The sequence below is a fragment of the Cyanistes caeruleus genome, chromosome 8 (assembly GCF_971803275.1).
Source record: "Cyanistes caeruleus chromosome 8, bCyaCae1.hap1.1, whole genome shotgun sequence".
NCBI classification, from domain to species: Eukaryota; Metazoa; Chordata; class Aves; order Passeriformes; family Paridae; genus Cyanistes; species Cyanistes caeruleus.
In genome coordinates this window covers 26689115-26712086 of record NC_141708.1, presented here as the reverse complement: position 1 = coordinate 26712086, position 22972 = coordinate 26689115, and the positions used below count along the sequence as shown (strand labels likewise).

General features: G+C 37.5%; 1 protein-coding gene across 24 annotated transcripts in view; it reads left to right on the top strand.

Annotated features, from left to right (window-relative positions):
• Positions 1 to 22972, top strand: part of OGDHL (oxoglutarate dehydrogenase L) — a 47520-nt gene that overhangs the window by 1752 nt on the left and 22796 nt on the right. For 9 of the 24 annotated variants that reach the window (XM_086900818.1, XM_086900817.1, XM_086900815.1 and 6 more), the window contains exons 2-10: positions 2734 to 2968; positions 9548 to 9721; positions 12840 to 12942; positions 16134 to 16249; positions 17995 to 18149; positions 20753 to 20899; positions 21466 to 21556; positions 22048 to 22227; positions 22610 to 22738. In XM_086900818.1, coding sequence (XP_086756944.1) covers positions 2762 to 2968; positions 9548 to 9721; positions 12840 to 12942; positions 16134 to 16249; positions 17995 to 18149; positions 20753 to 20899; positions 21466 to 21556; positions 22048 to 22227; positions 22610 to 22738 — 1302 coding nt within the window. In that variant the 5' untranslated portion in view covers positions 2734 to 2761. Of the gene's footprint in view, positions 1 to 2733; positions 2969 to 9547; positions 9722 to 12428; positions 12481 to 12839; positions 13201 to 13337; positions 13433 to 16133; positions 16250 to 17994; positions 18150 to 20752; positions 20900 to 21465; positions 21557 to 22047; positions 22228 to 22609; positions 22739 to 22972 lie in introns of all 24 variants that reach the window. The other 15 variants (XM_086900826.1, XM_086900823.1, XM_086900824.1 and 12 more) reach the window with 3 other exon arrangements.

Below are 22972 nucleotides of genomic sequence, written 5' to 3'. Positions count from 1 at the left end.
TAGCTGCTGACAGCTGACATCTGTGCTGAAGAGCAATGTGTGCAGAAGGAAAAGCTAGGAAGAAGTCAGGGGTTTTGAGTCATATTAATCTGTAACTGGGATCTGGCTGGAATGACATAGCTCCTATATGCTTTAATAGATTGCATATTCAGTAGTTACTGCTTGAAGTGTGGCTCTGACCCCATTTTGAAATTCAAATGGAACCCGAGGGAAGTGACTGGTACCACTTAGAAGTTCTTTGTTTCTGTTATATATTATGTCATTTGCAGCCGTTTTCCAACCTCCCTGACAAATTTTTTCTTATTCTGTTGTGTGTTCTTTACTAACTTCTAGAAGAAAGAACTACAAATTCTTCAGGCAGACATATTATGAAGAAAAAAAGTAAAATTACCTGTGCTTAAGGAGCTTGCTGCTGCAGTATGATAAACTGAAAAAAATGTTCCTCTCTTTACCTTCTCTCTCAAGTCTTTACAAAGTACTTTGAGAGAGAGTTGGTAATCCCTTAGGAATGAGTGTATGTGTGCAAAGGTTTTGTGGCAGAGGGTGAGATTTGCATGCAGTAAAGTAGGTGCAATGATAGTGTCAATGAGAGAGGGCACAGACATAAAGTTGTAAGTGCCAAGGTGACCTCTCTGTTCTTACTGTTATAACATAAAGTCTCACCCAGTTTTGCAAAATGACATCATGTATACTTGCTGTTAAATCTTACAGAAAATTACGTATGCAGACAGTATATGAGCTCTGTCAGTGCTCTTGCAGGACTTAATCTGCTTCCAAAATGGTGCTGATGGTGTTTGTGTTCCTCCAGTTGCCTGGGAGCCCTGGTCAGAGATGGGTGTTGACACAGGTGTTGTGATAAGCTTTGGATCTGTGAAGTGGGAAATGACAAGGGAATATAAGCAGGTAGAAAATAACACTAGTGAGAAGGGGTCCAGCATACCAGTAGCTCAACTGTTGCCAATTTGCTGCAAATGCCAGGTGGAGAGAGGAGAGTGTGTGGTTTTGAGAAGCTCATAGGTTTAAATGAGGACTGGGTGCTAGTTTCAGTGATGCTGCCTTGGAAGAACACTTTCCACATGTCTGGGCACATGGAGAATGTGGACAAGTGCTTCTTTAGAGCATCCAGTAAGTGGATGATGGATGGCTGCTGCTCTTAGGAGCTACAGCTCAGGTCTGCTGGTGGATGAGAGTGAAAAGGCTGCTGGAGTCTTGAAAGAGTAGACAAGGGAATCTGGTATGATCAAGGACAGTTCACTGCTGGGATGATACAGTTAAAGGTAGTGACTAAGAAAAGGATCTAGTCATCAGCTTTTAAAATAGATGTTGAGCTAAAAATACGATGCCAGAGAAGAACAAGGAGTAATGATGTTTTATTTAGTAGGAGCCCCCTTTTTTTCTTTTTAAAGATCAATATTAACTTTTAAACTGGATGATGAAAAATATAGCTATTCCTATCCCTTAGAAAATTAGGCATTTTATAACCATGTATTTTGTTTTTTGAAAGGAGACTGTAAGAGGAGAAACAGTGAGAAAATAATTCAGTGGTATTTATATACAGAAAATATTTATAAATTTTTTATGGTATTTATTTTTGAATTAGAGATAAATCTTGTAATGTAATGTAATAGGTAACATTAAAATTTTTTGTATGAAATAAAATAACAGTGTTGTTTTTAAAAAAACTTTAAAGTTCATTTGGCAGCTCAGTACATTTGGTTTTAGCAATTATTCAGTCACACCAAGCAACAAAAGACCTTGGGTTTTACCTTGGGCCAAATAAACGATTTCTCCAGATGGATAGCAAAACAAATGAGAGACACTTTGGAGTTAAATCTGAATTCTACTTCTTCTAAATTAATACCTTATCCAACCTTCATGTTATTGTAGCTTTCTAAATACTTTTAAAATGAAAATAAAATTAATAATTTATGTTCACATTGTTGCTCTTGCCTTGCAGTTTTAGCAACTTGAACATTGAGATTATATTATTTCAGGATTAATTTTAAGATGCATTTGTTCTTTTTTATTTTGAAAGTGAGCTCTGATTCTGTTTGCTAGCACTGAAGATGATGGTGTTCAGCATTCAGAAGATTCAGCCCTTAATGTGGGAAATTGAACCGGAAAACTGAATTTTTCAATTCAAAGTTGCTTGGAGTCTGCTACCCTTGTTACAAAGCTCATAAGAGATCATTGAAGTGCAAGATAAATGTTGCCAGTTAGGAAAACGAATTAAAGCGAGCCTTTTCTTAGTGTTCCACTGTTTGGTTGAAGGCCAATGTCAATATGAACACTTAACTAACACTTCTAATTATTTAGTCAGATCCATTACTCGTGGCAGAAATTTGAGGTAGCAGCTTTTTGTTTTCCACAGCACCTGTGGCTGACACTATTTGCTGATCCCACCCCAGTGTGATTGGGTAAAAGGCCCCAGCTTTCCAAACAGAGAGAAAGCAGTTGAGGTTGCCAGGAGCTCCAGAGAGGTCAATGATTAGCAGCCCCATTTGTCCCAGGAAACTGGGCCCAGAGGCAGGCGGTACAGCGGTGACTGCTCACCGCTTACGGGAGCTGTGAGAGGAGCTGACCCATGGCCAGCAGCTGCCACTCACGTGCCTAGGCCTGAGCTTTGTACTAGAGCACTCTAGCCAAAAACCTCAGTTTTTGCTGTGAGGCTGAAATGTGTCTGCAATTCATTGTCTCTTTTTCTAATTAAGTTTGGTTTTGTTTTATTAATAGACTTGGATCGTCTGGCTAATAAACAAACATGAGTCATCTGAAGTTGTTTGCAGCTGTGCTGAAGAGGCATGGCTTTAAACTTTTGGAAAAGCAGGATATAGCCAGAGGGGCATTTTTACATGGCCAACGGTATGTTTCATCAGGAACCTCACAGCCATTCCTGAGTGGGAGTAATTCCAATTACATGGAGGAAATGTACCATGCATGGCTTGAAAACCCTAAAAGCGTACATAAGGTAAGTCTAAAACATGACTGTAATGCTGGGTTAAGAATGAAATAGGTTTCTTTTACTTTTTTTTTACTTGCTTTTTTAATAAAAAGTTCAGGAAAAGGTCTTGTGTGAAATGAAAAAACGTGAAATTAATTTCCCACCTATTGATTGGTGTAAGATGTGATATTGCAACTATGAAAGTACAGAGGAGGCACAGGCATGGTGAGCAGAGCAGAAAGAATGAGAAGTCCAGACCAGAAGTAGAAAGCTTCTCTGAAACTTTGTTCCTCCATGGAAATGCTGGTCAAGCAGTCAGTTAAGTAATTAGTTATGTCCAGAAGAAGACCCAAGAATAAAATATATTTAATTTTTTGGTTTATAGTAAGACAGTATCAGTGAATATGTTAGATTTGAATAGTATGTGTTAATGTTGGTACTTCTAAACTGAAAAAGGTGAATGTTCAGTTGCCTTTGGGTTAAACTATGGAAGTTGTAACCTTAGAACTGAATCTGAAATTGTTAGAATATTCTTCTGAAGCATCTTGAAAAGTAGTCTTTGTTTTGTGTCTCTCCTTCTCTCTCCAGGCAATAGACATTTGTTTGCTTTTCTAAAACCTCTATTACCCAAATCCTTCCTTGTGGACAAAATACATAGGCTTATGTTTTAACAAGCTTTCTGCTGACAAAGAGGGCTCTGTTAAGGTGATACATATAGAGTAACTTAAGAAGCTGATGAAAAGTCTGATCAATTCTAAGACAGACAAGTCATTTTCCAAGAAGTAATGTGAATTGTGCCCAAAATGTTTACCAAATTGGTTGTCTGTTCCCTTATTCTCAAGGCACGTATATCAAAATGTCACTTAGAAGTTGTTGTTCTAAGTCTGATAATCTGTCTAGAGTGTGAGGAAGTGACGCATGCTGTGGGCAGAAACAAAAAAGGAAACCAAAAAGAGTGGTTTTGTAGCAGGTTTTTTTTTTCTTTGGATGTTGTGTATGAATTTAGCTTTGTTCAAAGGTGACATATGCGGTGCCAACTCTGAAGGCTGACTGTTATTCACATAGCAGATTGATCCTAGGTCTTTTATGTTACACCTGAACTTGGGATGGAGAAATCTTCTCCAGGAGTGGCACTTTCTCATCTGACTTTGAGCCCTTGTTCTGTAGCTGCCAGCTGAGCTCCAGCAGTGTGGGGTGGGATAGCACATTGTGTGGGTGCACTGAATTTCTGCAAAGCCCTCATGATGTGTCAAGGCTGTGGATCGATATCAACCCTTTTATACTGGGGATGAATTCATGCACAAGGAGTGTGTGGTGACATCAAGGTGACATCTTGTTTTTTATTGTATTTACATTATATTGGCTTCTGGCTAACTTCTTTCCTTTTAGATGAATGAAATTCCTGGTTCAGCCCCTTTGCAGTGGAGTGCATTTTGTTGCTGGGAATCCCTGCAGGCATCCCTGTGGGTGGGAAGTTCCCCTCGGTGCGGGCTGGGGAACGCGGGGTCCGCCGCAGCCGGGAGCGTCGCCGCCGCCCGGAGCTGGCCAGGGTGCTGAACCCAGGCGGCCGGGAGATGCACACCTGCGCGTTACGGACTGGTGCTCGGGGTAGGCAGAAATACTAAAAATCCTGCCGGAAGGCCATCCAACTCATCTGGCAGTTCGGGCACAGTCTGATAATGGGCCCTGTTGAGGTGATGCAGGTTGTGGGTTGAACAGCAAGCAATAAATCGGCACAAATGAGTTGGCAGGGGAATGTAGGGTGTGGGCTAGGGAGTGGATCCCAGGTCATTCAAGATAAATTTTTGTCGTGGTTTAACTTCATCTGACAACCACGCAGCCACTTGTGCTTTCTCTCTCTCTCTCCCTCCCTCCCTCCCTCTCTCTCAAACACACACACACGCATGCGTGAATGAGGGAAAGAATCAGCAGGGTAGAAGTGAGAAAACTTGTGGATGGAGATAAAGATAGTTTAATAGGGGGAGGAAAAGCTGCATGCACAACCAAAGCAAAACAAAACAAGGAATTTATTCACCAATTCTTGTGGGCAGGCAGGTGTTCAGCCACCCCCAGGACAGCAGGGCCCAAACACATGTAACGGTGACTTGGGAAGATAAACAGCATCACTCTGAATGTCCTCCCTTCCTTCTTCTTTCCCCATGATGTGGTTTGGAATATCCCTTTAGTCAGCTGGGGTCAGCTGTCCTGGCTGTGTCCCTCCCAAGTCCTTGTGCACCCCCAGCCTCCTCACTGGTGGGGTGAGGAGCAGAAAGGCCTTGGTTCTGTGTAAGCTTTGCTCAGCAATAACAAAAACGTCTCTGTATTGCCAACCCCCTTTTGAAATACAAAGCAATTACTGTGCAATTAACTACCCCAGCCCAGCCCAATTATAAAACTGTGAATTCTTTTCTAGGTTAGCTGTGTTTAATAAACTTGGGACAGTAACAAACTGAAGTAAATTCACTGTGTCCCTGATTTATGAAGCTTATAAGAATATGATGGATAGAAGTAATGGATTACAGCTATACTTGCCTAAATTATTAGTTTTTTCATAGCCAGTGAAAAAAGGGGAGGGGGAGAAGAATGCCAGTTAACTTTGTTTCATTAACAAAATTAATTTTTGGTTTCTTGAAAACCATCTAATTTCATTGGCTGAAAGCTGCAAATACCTTTCTAAGATTTTTGTTGACAGAAATTGCTCAATTTAAGCTTCCATAAAACAAGTTAAAATGTTAAGGTTTGAAATCTGTGTTCTTAAAAATACAGAAAAATTTGTGCTGTGATTTTGACTGTAAAGTTGTACATTTGTCACTTGGGTATGGAAAGGAGAGAAAGTGTTGGAAAATAATGTCAAAAGACACCACGTGGTGTTTATTATGGTTTTGTTAATGATTTGGCTCTCTCCAGGCCACTTGTTTTTGTTGTTTTATTCAGTATATCCAGCATGGTTTAAGGAATCAGCTTGTGCATTTAGACATTGCATTCTCTTTCATAATTTTCCTTTTTATACCCTGTTTCTCCTCATATTTTTTCTTAGATAACCCTTTTTCAGAGTGGATGTGCCTCCTCATTGATTAGATGGGAAACCTTGATTTTTCCTGGGCTTTAAAAGTTATACTCTATTCACTTATACTTAGAAACTCAAACTAATCAGGGCTGCTGAACTGCTTTCCCTCTCAGAGGATTTGACTGGACATGTCTTCTCACATATGCTTATTTACAGCTGTTTGAAATATGGCTGTCACATTCCAATGAGCACATGCAATGCTTCTAAGAATTTCTCCTTTGTATGTATATCATGGTTGTGTTCCAAGGAATATGCATATATATATGTACATATATATGAGCTTTTATTCTTTGTACAAATCCATTTCAGATGATTTCCTGCTTTTCCCTGCCTTTTGAATTTCCTATCATCAGAGCAGCCAAAACAACAATCAGAATAAAATGACGTGTGCTCTGAAAAAGGCGTCATTATTTCTCCTTGAAGCTTGGTGTCAGGGCCATAGATCATAAGAGAGAAGCTTGACAAGGCTCAGTTATTACTATCACAAGATTAATTACAAAACTGCATGGTTGGCTATGGAGTACGTAATGCCTGCCATGTTATCCTGTGTGCAGCCACTCTGCTGTGGGTGTGTAATCACCTCCTTGGTTTATGGACTAAGAAAAAATGTAGGGGTTTTGCTTTGACTGCATTTTATTAATTCTCTTTTTAAAATGATATAGTGGTGGTCAATGTGTGTCCTCTAAGACTTTACTGTCCTCACTGCAGTTGATGAATATTGTGATGGCACTAGGAACAAAAACCCCAAACCATCAAGACAATACTTGTTATTCTAATTGCAATACTGTTTATTATATAATAGTAAAATGTTGCCACTGAATCACTTGAATTGTATTAAATGATTTGAGAAAATAATGGTTAACTACAATATAGATTTGCTGGCAGAAGGAAAGAAAATGTATCATCTATCACTATATTAATTTTTTTTGGTGAATGTATTTTGTATTATAAATCTCCTCTACCATTTTCTTGAAGAACTTTACTAATTTAGTTGGGAAGCTGCAGGTTTGCTGTGAGAACAAGCCGATCTTCTATCTGTTCAGTCACGTGGCAAATGCTGTTGCCAAAGACTGACATTGATACACAGAACTTGAAGACTATAATCTGGTATCAATCTTGAAAGACACTACAGAAATTTGTAAAGGCTTTGATGGATGTGTATCTAGTAAAAACTAATTTTCTGTAGCCAAATGATGTATTTTCCCTCCCCTCTGATTAAATGTCAAGGCTGTCCAACAAATCAATAAGTTCAAAAATGTGATAGAAAAAAATAGTCTGGGTCCATTCTATCTTAGCTGGCTGCATCTTCAGATGGAAACATTTTCTTTATATTTGTGAGTTTGCATGAAGAAACTGCCCTATACTGATTCTCCTTAAACAGATCACTTGTTGGGCAAGTCTATTTGGAGTTTGTTAACAACTCTCTTAGCAGAGCTCTTGTCTAAAAACACATTCAGTTGTTTGTGGGCTTGTACTGTGATAACTTTTACATTGAAATGAAAGGTTTTACTCAACAAAGGAGTAGTTATGTTATTATTATTGGTGTTAGAAAAAGTAAGGAAGAAACCTTAACATAAGCAAAGCAAATTCTTTATTAAAACATAGAATGTGAGAGATGTCACAGATCTAAATGTGTGTCTAGAATTTCCTAATTTAATGTTTAATGAAAATTTATAATTGTGTATGGCACAAATAATTTCTCCAGTCTAAGTAACTTCAGTAGTTAAACAAGGGATTATAATTGTTCTTCACTAGGGTCTCCAGCCTCTCAGAATGGGTGCTGTGTAGGCATGGAATAATAGTACTGTTCTTAACACAGATCAAGAAGGTGTATAGAGAGAATCCCAGATGAAATACAGTCACACTAATAGGCTCTTGTAGACCACTTACAGGATGTAAATTCAGACTTCTAATCTCAGTGTGGCTGCCAAGAGGTCAAGGTAAGAAGAATATAGGAAATGAGCATAAATAAGAGAAAGGAGGAGGAATGAATTCTTCATCAGTGTGTCTGGAACTGGCCACCACACATGATCTGTCTGCCCTAATTTGTCAGGGCATATAAAAGTCAGGCTATGTTTAGATAAGCCTGTGGAAGAGCAGGGTGATAAACTAAGTTTACTGTATTTGTATTGATGCAGCTTTGTCTGAATAAAGAAATAAGAGGGGTGCATTAAAGCAGTGTTTCTTGGGCAGTGGCCTCATGTTAATGATGAAATTCCCACCCACAGGTTCAGTGAATGCCCCCACTTCCACAATTTGAACTTGGAAGGTTGGGTGATGTTTAGCTCCTTTATGCTGCCCCTCTCATGGTGTTTCTGAGCACCATAGAGCTGTTAGAAATTTCAGTATGAAGATTTTTTTGTTAATGAAACAAAAAAGGATTTTGTAAATATTTTTCTGTCACGCCATGCTTGTATTGCATTATTTTGATTCTTTTGTGGGTTCTGTAATGCATACATTAAGTAATCTTTTAAAAATAATTGCTTTGGGCTACTTTTTCTTTTTTTCTGGCACTTGGTTATTTAAAATGTAATGGAAATCTGCAAGGCTGCAAGCCTTGCAGAAATTTATCTTTTGCAGTTCTTCTGTTCCAGTCACAAAGATATGTACATTTTTAAATAGCTTCATTTTTTTCTGAGTTTTCTGAGGTTAGCCAATGGGAAGTGTTTTACACAGACTTCCTTCTTTGCTGAGTATGTGTCTCACATGTTTTGTCCCATTCTGCTGCTCTCTGTTAGCATTCATATATCTGGTACCATTCTAACCTGGCACTGTGACCACCTCATCAGAATGAAAACAGTTCAGGAAAATAAGATTTGGGCATATGTGAGTGAAGTAGCTTTTGTAGAAGCACAGAAGGAGATAAAAGAGTTTTTTGTCTGTTGTGATTCGGTTTTTGAGATAAGTAGTCTAAAATTATGGATTGCACCTGTAACTAGGCCCGTAATTTCTTTCATGGTAAGGTAACCTAAGGTGTTGAGGGAGGGAAATTAGAACAAGAGTCTCACTCAAAAAAACTTTAATTGTTTTTAAAGTTTCTTCAAGAAAAGCTCTTAAGGACTGATTCTGATTTAGCATAATCAGTGAGTATCTTGAAGTATCATAAATTCTATAAATATCTTTAAAGGAATGGATTAATTTAGTTTATTAAGATTCTTTGTTTTATAGGCTTGATAACTCTTTACCAGCAGCATTATATTGTACCCATTATTGGCTGCCTGAATAAACAGCACAATTAAAAAGTGCTGTGTGAATGGGTAATATATGAAGATGCTTTACAGTCCTGTGTGCTGGAGAGTTTTCTGCTGAGCAAGCTTGGTGTAAGAAAGGAGAGGAAAAGTGTTCTGTGTAAATAAAACGCACAATTGCTACTGAAACTGGGACATATCAATGCTCTTTTTTTTTTTTTTTGTTGTCTGCTAATGGTGTTTAATACTGTAATGCAGTGAGGTTCCATCTGCAGCTTGAAAGAGCTGCTTTTGGATTAGACTTCTGTTTGAAGTAATAAATATTTCTGTCTTCTCTGTACATGTTTCCAGTCCTGGGATGTGTTTTTCCGAAGTGCTAACACTGGCCAAGCAACCCATCTACCAGCTCAGCTGGAAGGAAAGGGATCGTTTCTGCAGAGCCATGGCCTGGCCCCAGCACCAGGGACGGCTGAAAAGGTTGTTGAAGATCACCTTGCCGTGCAGTCATTGATAAGAGCATACCAAGTAAGTGCATTTTGGGGTAGGTGTGGGAAGGCCTCTTCTGTGCAGACAACCTTCTTCCTTTCTATGTTCTCATTTGTATTCTGGTCTTAACTATGTCTTGCTTCTGATCCAAAATGCCTTGAGCTAGACAGCTTTTCTTTGCAACACAGTGTCTAAACATGGAGGTATTGGATTCAGACTGGGGTGATCCTCTGGTTTAGCAAATTCGTAATCCAGATTACCCACACACCTGATGTTAGTCATTGGTTTAGCCCAGAAAGACTTTATGGAGCTAGTGGTTTGTGAAAGTTTGCCTTTATCTCTGGGAACATTTGTACTACAGTTTTACTCTTACTGCCATTCTTTAAGAAAGGAAGGAATGTACATCTGTGGTGAATCTCGAGATTGTTGATTTGAGCAAGATTATAGGTAAAAAGAGAGAGGAGAAATGATGAGTTAACCTGAAACTGAATTTTGGGAGACTGACAGTACTGAGTTTTGGTTAACTTTGATGGATTCTTTTAGAGAGCTGTTCATCAAAATCTGTTTTTTTCAATACTCTGATTTTTAGCCCTTTTATTAAATTAAGAAATTAAGTCTAATTTCATTATTTTTCCTCTAATAGAAGAAAGAACTTTGAAATAGGACAGGTTAGGATAGGACTTTTTTTCCAAATGAAAAAGCAAGTTTAAATATTTTTTGTTTAGACTTGTATTTAGTATCTTAGTTTCAATAAAAGGCTTTAAAATTATGTAAACCCCCTCCCCCTGCAAAAATAACCAACCCATAAAACTGGATCTGTGTTTAACAAAATATTCCACAAGTATTTTTTAAATTAGTCACTTCCCAAGAAATTTCCTACTGTTTGATTTGAGCAGATCTGTTCCTCCCTGCTCTTAAGTATTTTAAATCCATGAGAGGAATGGAAGAGGAACTTCCTAAAACACCTTTTTTTTGTACACATCGCATTGCCACCATTGAGTTGGAGGGTTGTTGTAAAAGAGTAGAAATGTTTGTGATTATAAAGAGTATGTGAAATTTTCTTGGAAATAGATATGTAGAAAATAAACAATTTTGCAGTAAAAAATTGGTGAAGTATTAGAGAAAATTGGAGAAAGTTAGGCTGCTTTGACACAATTTATCTGAAAATAATTCAAGGATTGCCATTTTGCTCCCTGTATTTGTCAAGTGATGGAACAGAAATGTCTGTAGAAATGGCAGGCACCCATGTGTCTGCGACAAACAGTCACAGAGGATTGCCTAAGGCAGCTGTCTGCTTTTTAAAAGGTATTTAGTGCCTTCTAAGTTCAGTGTTGAAGGGGTATGATAATTTGTGACCTTCCTTTGCCTGATAAAGAAATGAAATGGAGAAGGATACAGAATTTTCATTTCTCAGACCTGTCAGTGTTTTACGGTTTTTGTGGTAAACTGCTTTGTGGTCTGTTGAGCTGGACTTTGAGACGGCAGTTAATCTATTGCTTGTTGTAGCAGAGAGCACTGGGAACACTGAAAGAAGGATTTTCAGTGGGATGTGTTTGCTTTGTATTTAGTCATATGGCAATTGATCAAAATTTTCTGTGTATGTATTTTCACAAGGTTGATCTCTGATTTTTGCAGATGTTACTGTTCTCTGTATTCAGTGAAAGTAGTAGGACTCATGAAAAAAATATCTTGATATTGAGGAAAATACTGTCGTTCAGTTAAAGACCAAACTGCTCCTGGAATAATATGGCACAGCATTTACTGGTCTACCTTTCTGGGTTTTGGCATTCCTGCTGATCTTCTTCCTCTTCCTATTAATACTGAAGAGCACATGTAGCTTAGGGAGGTGAATTCTTTCCTGTTGATGATGTTTGAGGCAGAATTGTTTGCTTTGTTCCAGTCAGATAAACTTAGTGCTGCTGTAAACAGTCAGATGGCACAGATGTTGCTGTGGGTGTCATTTGGCCTGTCAGAGTTTCATTACTGGTGATTCATGAGATGCAAAGAATCACAGAAATCAGGCTGAGTTTACAGGGCTGGTAGTTCTAAAAAAGATGCTGTATTTCTGGTTTCTTATGACTGGAAACCATTTTGTTATAAACTGTCTTGCAAATATACAAAAATTGAACAGTGTTTTTACAGGTCCCTTCTTGATGAACCACACTGTAATCATATTCTATTACTGTGTGATGCCCTTCATTGTTAATATTGCACTTTATAATTTTGGGTTTTTTTCAGGGACAACTAGGATATCAGTAGTGTGAATGAAATTCTACCCAAGGGATGCAAATTTGTTGTTAAAAAGAAAAATTATACAGAGATATTGTTAGTAAGTTCCTCTATACAGAACTTTTAATGAATTAATTTGGTATAAGAAAGTCACACATAAAAGGTATATTAAAAATTGTTTTATATTTGTGACTCTCTGGGATCAATTATTTATTTCTTCTGTAGCAATGTTATATGATTATTCACTAGTTTATAGCAACTTGTGGCATGCATTAACACCAGTCACACTGATCATTGAAAGCTGTCTAAATTCCTCACTCAATTTGTGTTCTTCAGTGTCTTGAATATCGATTCTATCAGATCAAATTTCTGAAATTTCTTCGATGAAAATAAATGCTGTCAGATGCTATCTAATGTGGTACAGAGCTCAGGAAGAGTTATCCCTTCACTGCCAATATAAACTACTTCAGCACCAATCTGTTTTAAGTCAGCAATTCTGTATTTTAATATACTGCAGGTGCAGAAAGGAGGATTCAGGCAAAAATACAAAATGACTGAATTGGCAAATGGTAAGATCTATAGGCTCATCTTAGTTTCTTAATATTACCCGAAGACTGAGAGTGTACTCTCTAGTAGACTTCTTCACTAAAACGCCAGTGTAATCCCAGTAAAATTGTGTGTCAGACATAATGAAGATTATGTTGTAATGTGTAATTTTTGATAGAGGTATACATGTAATCAGTAATATAATGGTTATTTTTTGTTTTTCTGGAAAACTTGGGGAATATGTAACCCTGTCATCACATTAGTGGTGTTTGCTTGTTCAGCTTAATGGCTGATATACAAACTATGGAGAGATATGTTTAATTTTTTCCCTTTGTCAGACTTTTAGTGTGATATCATTTTGCTTACTTTCCTCCTTTTACAGATCCGTGGCCATCATGTGGCTCAGCTAGATCCCCTTGGAATTCTGGATGCAGATTTGGATTCATTTATTCCATCTGACCTTATTACCACAATCGATAAACTTGGTGTGTAAGCTGTGTGCCTTCTCATTTGCAATGCTCGTTTGTGTATCACTGGACTGAGGTGATTTAATAAGACATTGCACAGATACATAGAAAGGCTTGAGTTGGAAGAGACCTTAAAGATCACCTAATTCCAACTCCCCTCTATGGGCAGGGATGCTTCTACCTTTTCTGCTTGCTCATATCATGACATAGAGCCTTTCAGCACCTGTAAGGAGGCTAAAATTTCAGGATGATGGAATTTCTCCTCTGAGATCACAGGTGAGGTTCCTGTGATTTCATCGTCTGATGAATGACTGTTATAAATGCTCTATAAGCCCCCTAAGTATTTTATTTTTTAACCACACCAGAAATTAATACTAATCAATATATTCTGATAATCCAAATTACTCTTACAGCATTACTGTTCATACTTGTTTGCACTGGGGACATCTGAAGGCTCATCAGTAGGGAAACCAAGCAATAAAGCAAGCACTGGACAGAGGAACTTAGGGTAAATTTCATAGCAAATTTGGAATCTAATGTCTCTTTCCTTATGTGTACCTTGAAGAAGTCTCTTTGAAGTTATCAAAAGAAAATGTGGGAAGCATAGAATTCTTTACCTGTGGATATAATCCAATGCAGATTATGTTTTCTATTATAAACTTCAGTTTACTACTGAAAGAGTGTAGTGCACTAGGGGCTGCTTTTGCAAAGGTTGTTTTCATTGTTAGGAGGGCTTGTGCCTGAGAAATTGGCGCTGATCAATTTCTTTGCCTCGCTCTACTTGAATAAAAAAGCACCTGATTGATTTTTCTCTGCTCCTCAATCTACCTGGTTTGTTTAAAATGTGGTTTTCTACTTGATGAAGACACTGAATCAATTTTTCTTTGATGTGTAGGGAAGCTTTTTCGATCAGACATAAAACATAGTGCAGGAAGTAAATAAAACACTTTCTGTTTAATTTTACTGTAAGCGTATCTACTGCCTCTTTGGCGCTCTGTTTTCTATTTATGGTGTTGGGAAAGAAACAGTTCTGATCATATTAAGGAAGTGGATGCCTAAGAGTAAATAGAGGTGCTTGCACAAATTGGGTCTTCTCTCTGAAGTTTGTCAGCTTTAATTAAAGAAGAGTACCTAGTAAAAACACATGAGACATTTACTGAGCAAATATAACTAATTTGGAGCATGGGTGACTACTAGCATGTCAGTACACATTTCTTTAAACTCTACAAATAATTAAGTACAGGGTGCTGTGACTGGTCAGAAGGCATCCACTGAAGCCCTCATACCCATAGGAAAAATATGCCTGACCTCTCAATGAGATGGGGGATGTGTTTGAGAGTGTAATTGCAGAGATTTCAGTTTGCAAGGGGAAACTAAATTTCTAAGCCAGTCTTTGTACAGCTAAAATAGAGGAAGATCTCAAATGCCTATGCTTGAATGTTCCAGGCAAGAAAATTCTGAAAGGTCCTTGGCAGGACAGAAAGTATTTTAATACTTCATTTTTCTGTGCATTTTCTTTGTCGCATCTTCTGGTTTCTTTTTGAAAAACCTTGTGGTAGGTATTTTTCTGAGAGTTGCTTCTAAAAATGCAGGTAGTTACAGATGTACCCACTGCATGAGTCACAGTATAGAGCTGCTTTCAGGATTTCAATAAGGTCATATCTCTTTAAACACGAGGTGATGCCTCAGTAAATATGTGGTGCTGTGGTACAAAGCACAGATGTTCTGTGTGTGCCCAAATCACTCCTGTACGTGTTCTGGTTTATGCATGAGAGGACATCAAGAGCCTTTGAAGTCTGAGGGAAAGTCAGCAAAAGTGAAGAAATAAATGCACTGCTTTGTTTCAAATGACACTAAAGGCTCTGTCATCCCCTGTGTCACTTTCCCTTCCTGCTGGGAAAAAACCTTTTACAATATCAAAAAGGACATGTAGTGGTACCTATGCTTTTTTTGGCCAGTCCAGGTTTGAAATTTTAATATATTATTAACATTTTTATTAAAACCAAAATTAACATTTTAAAATGTATTATTTTTAAAGCAAAAATTGTGTTATTTACTGATAATGCTGTATAGTAAAAGTGGCAGCAATGCAGGCCTATGGCCTATCTTCAGAAAAGTCACTTAACATTTAAGCAACTTACTGATTTGAGAGTTTTATGTGCATGCTATCATATCATTGTTAAAGTAGATGTCTACAGCTTATCTGGAAACAAGATAAAGAGTTGAAAATTAAAAATGGAGAAGTGATTTTTAATTTTTCAAATATTTTTTATGTGTAGGAACATATAGAACCTTATATATACATTAAAACTACATAACTGTGGGTAATGTGTATTATAAATGTTGTACCTTTGCTTCTTACAATTATAAGAACTTTTTTCCTTCCTTCATTTAACAAGTCTCAGTTAAACTTGTATTATACAAGGCCTTCATTTTGCATTGGTACCAGTCTTTCAGTTTTGTCTGTTGTGTATTTTGCCTTTTGAAACTGCATAATAATTAGGTTAAATATTTTCTTAAATAATATTCTCAGCCAGAACTAGTTTAGATATGTCCAAATAAAGGTGGGTCAATGTGGCTAAACAAGGTTTAGATGGTGGGTTTGTGGAAATCTGTATATTTTATAAGGGGCCATTACCTGGGAGCTAGAGCTGTACAGGTCATTACATGGCTATTTCAAACTAATTTTCCTAAAAAGAGAGAGTGAATAGAAATACCTTGAAAGGTCTCCATAGTGCTTGTATAGCATTTTATTGAACCTGTTGTGCATTCTCTTGGTCTGTCTATTAGTGTAAAATGCTTCCAACCAACTGCTTCTGTTGGTGAGAAGGGATTCTTTTTGCGTTTATTGCTCATGATAGAGTTGGTTATTTTATTAAACAGCGAGCTGTGAGAAGTAGTGTGGAAAATTGATGACACGTGCCTGAATATGGTAAAATATAAAAAAGGCTTGGATGATTCCAATTTCAGTTGTTTTATTTGAGCATTTAAGAAAGAATCAAATAATGACTAATTCAAAGACTCTTTTTAAAATCCTGACTAAAGTCTATTTTACCAATGCATACCTTCAAAATATTCACTTTCAATTTTTAATCTGCTTTAAATCTAATACCGCTTTATTAAATATAATTGCCATGGCTTGAAAAAAAATGCTGGCTTCCTTTTTGTCTCCTGTTCTACTTTGCAAATCAAAAATGTACCTGTTGTAGGGTTTTATGGTTTGCATGAATCAGATTTGGACAAAGTCTTTCAGCTGCCGACAACCACCTTCATAGGAGGAAATGAGAACAGTCTTTCTTTGAGAGAGATCATCAAACGCCTGGAGGTCAGTGGCACATGTTTTCATTTGTGATTGTGTTTTCATTCACACTTAAGTGAACTTTTTCTAAGTGGCAGTCACAAAACCCCCTTATTGTTTGCCAGTTATAAATAGAGAATGTAAAGGATTCCAACAACATTAAAAATAACCTACTTTTTCTAGAGGTAGCAGCACCACTGGTGCAATTAGCTGGATATTGGAAATAGGTGGATTAAGGATGAGTATAAAAGAGGTGAATATGGCAGAATATTAATGCCAGTCCTCATTCTGGAAAGAACTGATACTATTTTCAAGGAGTAGAGCCTTTAGAAATTGTCTTTTAAGTGTTGTACCACAGATAAAACACCTGTGCACATGATGCTCAGGACATTCACGGGTTGCTTTCAGATCCCCAGCTCTAGTGAGACCTTGAGGAAGAATATGAAGGCTGGGTACCAAATTCATGAAAGTCTAGCTGTAGCTGGTAAACAGTGATGGTCCTTGTTTTCCATCCCCAGTCTTTTTTCTAGAGTGTAATTATCTGACAGGTGACATGGTTTATGCCATCAGAAGTCATCAAAGCTAAAATAATTCAAAGAAAAACTAATTTGAAGTACTAAATATCATTAGAGGCAAACTCCAAATAGCAAAGCAGCAAGTAGGAATGGTAATGAATTTGTAGACTGCTGAGTGAGTCATTGTTAGGTATTCCCAGTTGTTTGACTTTTATGTTAGATTAGCTGAGGCATGGTAAATTGTTAAACCACATTATCTTTGTTGTGAATTTGAGCTCTATATTTGGATGGGGTTTTTTTGTTTGTTTGTTTTTGCACTTCTAGCTTATCTGCGTAGCAATAATCCTTAAAATTGTAATGTGTAAATAAAAGGACAAAATCAATTGTAAAATCTAAGAGCCTTAAGGAACTGCTTTTTGTTGAGGAGAGATAAGCCTCTGCTTTCCTCTTCTATCTAGAGCTTTGGATTTTCTTTTTTTTTTTTTTTTTTTTAATAGAGGTCACCATTCAACTCCTTACAGGCAGTAGAGAGCAGACACTGTTGCGAGTTTTATCTCAAACTCACACTAGGTCTTACTTCTATTGACTTGTACTTTGGACATATTTTTTTCCAAATGAAATAATCTTTTTAAGGTAAGAAAAAGAAAATTTAAAAAATGAACAAGGAGGTAAAATTTCCACTGTGTCTTTGCATTTCTCCCTGTCCTTTCTCTGCTCTCAGCCACTTGGATTTTTTTCAAATTTCCAGGTTTGACAGTTATCAGATAATTTACATTAGACTTCATAGCTGTCTTCTCACTGCCTTTATTTCTTGGTTTAAGGTGACATTTAAAAAGGATGTGGTAAAAGACAAATTTTGATAAATTACTTGAAATTTTTGCTGATGCATCTGAAGAGTGCACTATGCCTGTAAGAACAGCACTGAGTTAGGTGAAATGTTCCAGTCAGTATAAGGCAGGTTTGTTGGCCTACTTTGAGTGTAGCACTAGATGAGAATCTTCCAGTTAAAAAATTTTGAAATGTTACCTTGTAGAGAAAGCTTTGTGATACAAAACTAGATTCAGCAAAACAATTTATTCATTTTTAGAATTACTTTGGGGGAGATATTGTGGAAGAAGACAAGGTAGCTTTCAGGAGAGTAACTTATTTTCAGGAGACTAAATTATAATCAGGAGAGAATATAATTTAAAACATATATTAGTTTCTTTGTGGCCCACTGTCTCCTAAAGCTTCTCTGTTGGTGTTTTCACTTGCTAGCATACCTACTGCCAACACATTGGCCTGGAGTTTATGTTCATCAACGATGTGGAGCAGTGCCAGTGGATCCGTCAGAAGTTTGAGACACCGGGAATCATGAAGTTCTCAAACGAGGATAAAAGGACTTTGCTGGCAAGGCTGGTGCGCTCTATGAGGTACACTGGGCTGGGATACTGCTCTGTGTGTACTGCCTGGGAGCTGTGGGATTTGGAAGCTGCTGATGTGGGGGGAACAATCTCTCTGAAATCTGGGGTACAGGTGGGTGTAGTTAACCTGGCGGCTGTATCAAAGGAAAGTGTGTGCTGTGAGCAATCTGTCAGGGTCCGTGTTGTGACTTAGTATTCTGTAAAAGGCCTTTAGTGACATGCCTGGCAATGTTTTCATTGGCTTAAGGAGTTAAACTAGGGAAAAATTGTTTCAACTCGCTAGTAATATACATTTGTATTAAAGATTTGTAGCCTGTTTCAGAAAATAAGTGTCAGAGCGATGTTGCTGTGTGATTTCAAATCCTGTTTCTGCCCTTTTCATTTTGAGATGTGCCAAGATGTGTTGTGCTGTTGTGTGACCTGGCAGCCGCAGTTTTAGTATCTACAAGAAAGCACATTTGGAAATAGTTTTTTGACTACTCCCATTGTGGCTATCTGTTTGGAAATACTGTGATCCCAGAGACTGAATTATCCTCTTACCCCTGGAAAAAGGCTTCTCAGACACAAGATTTATTTCAGTCCTTACAATATGAAACAGTGTGTATGTCCATTGTGAAACACAAGCGACAGAGATTTCTGCACACTTTTTGGTTAAGATTCTGTTCAAAGACCTAAAAATGAAGCGCTCAAAGGAGGTGTCAAAAGATGTTTTTGCCAGGTGTTTTGTTTGCCAGTGTTATAATGTCTCATTAACTGTTTCATTTAAACAGAAACAAAAATGACACTTAATGGTCAAGTGAATATTACACTTGAGTAAGTTTGTTTAAAAGGCCCTCAGTATGAACCATCTCCATTTATACTAAGCCAAGAATTTGTGCTTTTATTCCTGCCTAAGCTGTGGAAAGATCAAGGTTTCTAGTGGTATGAAGGAGCCTAATGTTTATCTTCTGCCAAATTAATTGTCTGCTGAATGGGGAAAAAATTTTTGTAAAAAATTTCTATCCAGCTATTTTTAGAGTGCTTTTTATTTTATTGTCTGAAAATGGCCTAGGAAAAAAGTCTAGTTTTGTGGAAAACTGGTTGTCCTCTTTAGCTTTGTGGCTTTGTAAAGCAGGTTTTCATTATTTTGCTCAATACTGTTTTTAAAATATGTTCATTCCAAGAACTACAGAGTTCAGGTACTTGAAACTGAATTTTAAAGCTGGATTTCTCATCCTTTATGGTTTTCACTGATAGGTTGTTGAACAAACAGTCATTTTAAAGTCCTTCTTATGTAAAATACTTGTATATTTCAGAGCTACTTTGTAATGCATTAGTAAACATGTTAGACCCTGATGTGGAGCCTGATCTGGGCAGGGTCAAGCATTTCCAGATTTCCAGAGAGCAACCAGCTTTCACCAGATGTTTTCCTCACTGGAAATGCATGCAGTGCCAGAGGCTGGGTCTCTGAGACTCCCAGTGGCGTGTGGGGGACTGGCAAGGTGTGACTGAAATACTGTAGCTGTGCACACTTAGTGGCAGTTTACCTCAAGTAATGAACTTGCTGCTTGTCCACTAGTGGCTTAACTTGCTGCTGCAAAGAGGAAGAAATCAGCGTGTGCACTGCTTTCCTTCACCCTGTGGGGCCTGCTGTTCACATGGCACAGTGCTTTCCCTTTACATCTAAACTGGCATAGCCCCGCAGTCTTCCCTGAGGAATTCTGACAGACCAGCTCAGTTGCAGGTCTGGCATGTTTAGATGGCTGTATTGTATGGTATTGATGGGTGAACTAGGAGACACTTTTGGCAACAGTTCATATCCTTTAGGATTTCAGTCTAAAGAGGTAAACGTCAGGATTAAGTGAGGAATAAGCTGAGTATTAATGGATTATGGCAGTGTTATGAGGCGAGGCACTGCACAGATGATGTAACCAATACAGCTACTTTCATGAAGATGTATTTTCTTTGCCTTTTCTATCTCCAGGCTTTACAATGTATAATCCTTTCAGTGTTTGTTGAAAGGTACTTTTTAATCACTCACATTGCCTCTGGCCCAAATGCATTAAAGAATGAAAGAGCTTGGAGCTGTCAGGGAGTGACATCATTCTGCTGCTGAAGTTGAGGCAGAAATACCAGTGTCCTGCTTCTTGGCTCATTCCGAAGTGTTACATCACACAGTCTGAGGAGCCTTGCTATATGGGTTAGGTGTGCTTTCTGCTCTGTTTTTTTTTTTTTTTTTACAAATATTAGAAAATACAGGTTCTCTGTTATATTTTCTTTAATTCACAGAATAGACTTCTTTGCTGTCACTCTGTCTTCCTAGTGATCAGATTTGTATCCATGAGAACAGAGTTTGACTTGGGAAGTCAAAAGAATTTTGTCTTTGAGATGGGGACTCTTAATTGTTTCTAAGTCCTAGTAAATGGTTTTCAGATGGGGGAGAAAGAAGACTGAATCCTCTCCTGTGTTTCCTTCTCCATGTGACTGAATTCCAGAGGCATATAACTTGTATTCACTGATGTTTTAAAACAGTTAATGTAACTTCATTTGCTGTAAGATGGTAAACAATAAGTATTTGCTACATTACCTTAGTACAAATAATTTCTCTTGTTTTTTTTTTCTTTTTGGCAAAGATTTGAAGACTTCCTTGCTCGCAAGTGGTCTTCTGAAAAGAGATTTGGTTTGGAAGGATGTGAAGTAATGATTCCAGCACTTAAGACTATCATTGATAAATCCAGTGAAATGGGAATTGAATATGTTATAATGGGAATGCCTCACAGGTAACGCCAATGGAAACTCCCCAACAAATAGACATATAGTGTTGGGACAAGTTTTGGGTTCTAGAATTTTGTTTTAAAAGTTGATATTAGTGAAGATGAGGTAGAAAGAGTCAGTCATAAGAAGTAATTGGAACACAGAACTGTCAGTAAGAGGCTACAGGTTTCAAAAGCAAAGGGTAGAGAAACTCTCCTAAGTATATGTTGAAGCTGCAAGCAAACGTGAAAGCAGCCATGGTATATCTGCTATTGCAGAGAACTGGGAAAGCTTGGTGGGGTAATTTTGAACTTACTTTTGCAGTCTGCCTTAACTAATTTATAATGTGATTATTTAAAGACTGCTAGATAGCTACAAAATTCATTTGGATAACAAGGTGTTCTAAAATGTCTGAGGGAACACACTGGAGGAACTTTGTTATTGGAAGAAGGGTTGAATCAAGGATTTCAAGCTCAAAAGTTTGAAAAGAACATTTGCAAATTTCTGACAGGGTGGTTTGCAGATTTTGTGAGTTTTATACTGTTGACTCTCTTAGTACCATTTTTGAGAGATAACTGTGGAATTTTCTTAGAGGTCGGCTGAATGTATTGGCTAATGTAATCCGAAAAGAGCTGGAGCAGATCTTCTGTCAGTTTGATCCCAAACTTGAAGCAGCTGATGAGGTAAGATGCTTTTTCATTAGACCTCTCTATAGAGAGGTCAACATTCAAGATAGTTTTCAGTTGTTTTGGTCATGGCTGTTATGAAAACAGCATTATCAGCTGCAATGCCTTATTTTCTAGTTTGAGGAACATGATTTGGTGAAATTTCTTAACAAATTCAAAAATTGTTATACTTCTAGCATGCAGAAGGTCTCTCAGGAGTGACTGTAGATAAATAAATTCCATTTGATGGAGTTTATAACCTCTAAGCATCTCTTCTTGTTTTATATGAATGAACAGAGTATTAATATGCTGTAAGTATTTATTTAATGTTTGATGACAACAGAAAGATAATAGAATAGGCACTGTCCCAGTTTGAAATTATGGTGTCAAACCCATAATGCATACTGATGTTGAGGTAACCAGATGCATTTTTCAGGCTGAAGCACAAATTTTAGGCCTAGTGAATCAGATGCAGCAGGTCTGATTTGTGATTACATCTGTCTTGTTAGGGATCTGGGGATGTAAAATACCACCTGGGAATGTACCATGAGAGGATCAATCGAAAAACAAACAAGAAAATCACTCTGTCCCTGATGGCTAACCCTTCTCACTTGGAAGCAGTTGATCCTGTTGTGCAAGGCAAGACAAAAGCTGAACAGTTTTATCGAGGGGATACGGCAGGGAAAAAGGTAAAAATTGTTTAATATAGTAACTTTTAATGGTAGTTTTTCATGGTATTTCCAATAAAAATAGTTTGCCAGTAGTTTCATATCACAGAATCTTCCTCTTTTCCTCCTTCACAAAAGGGATATATCACCTGTTGAACTAGGTAAGGTTTCTGACATGAAACCTCAAGGGTAACTTCAGGAAGTAGGCTCAAAGCTTTATTTCTTTTGCAAGCTGAGAAAAGGCATCAGAATGCTGAGAATTTTATATTTTATTTTAAAATTACTGTGTTTTTTTAATAAGCACTACAGAAATAGGGAGCCAGTAAATCTTGTGGAGAAACTTAAATTGCGGCTTTCCTTTCTAATATGTGTGTGGATATGTGTGTACAATTCTCCCTCTTAGGTTATGTCCATATTATTACATGGGGATGCTGCCTTTGCAGGACAAGGAGTGGTTTATGAGACATTTCATCTTAGTGACCTCCCATCTTACACTACAAATGGCACTATCCATGTTGTGGTCAACAACCAGGTAACAAGTACAGTCTTTTCCAATCAACTTATCTGCTGAATATTTGCCCATCTATCTCTTTTTATTGTTTGTCATTAACTGGGTTCCTTGCCCCCTCGTTATTAGAATGGTTGAGATATTTCTGAAAATGATCCTAGTATCTAGCAGCTCTTGAGTGGATAATATTTCATCACCTACGTGTATTCCATTCCAATTTTAATACTTAATTGGATTAAGCTTACTTTGATTTTTAAG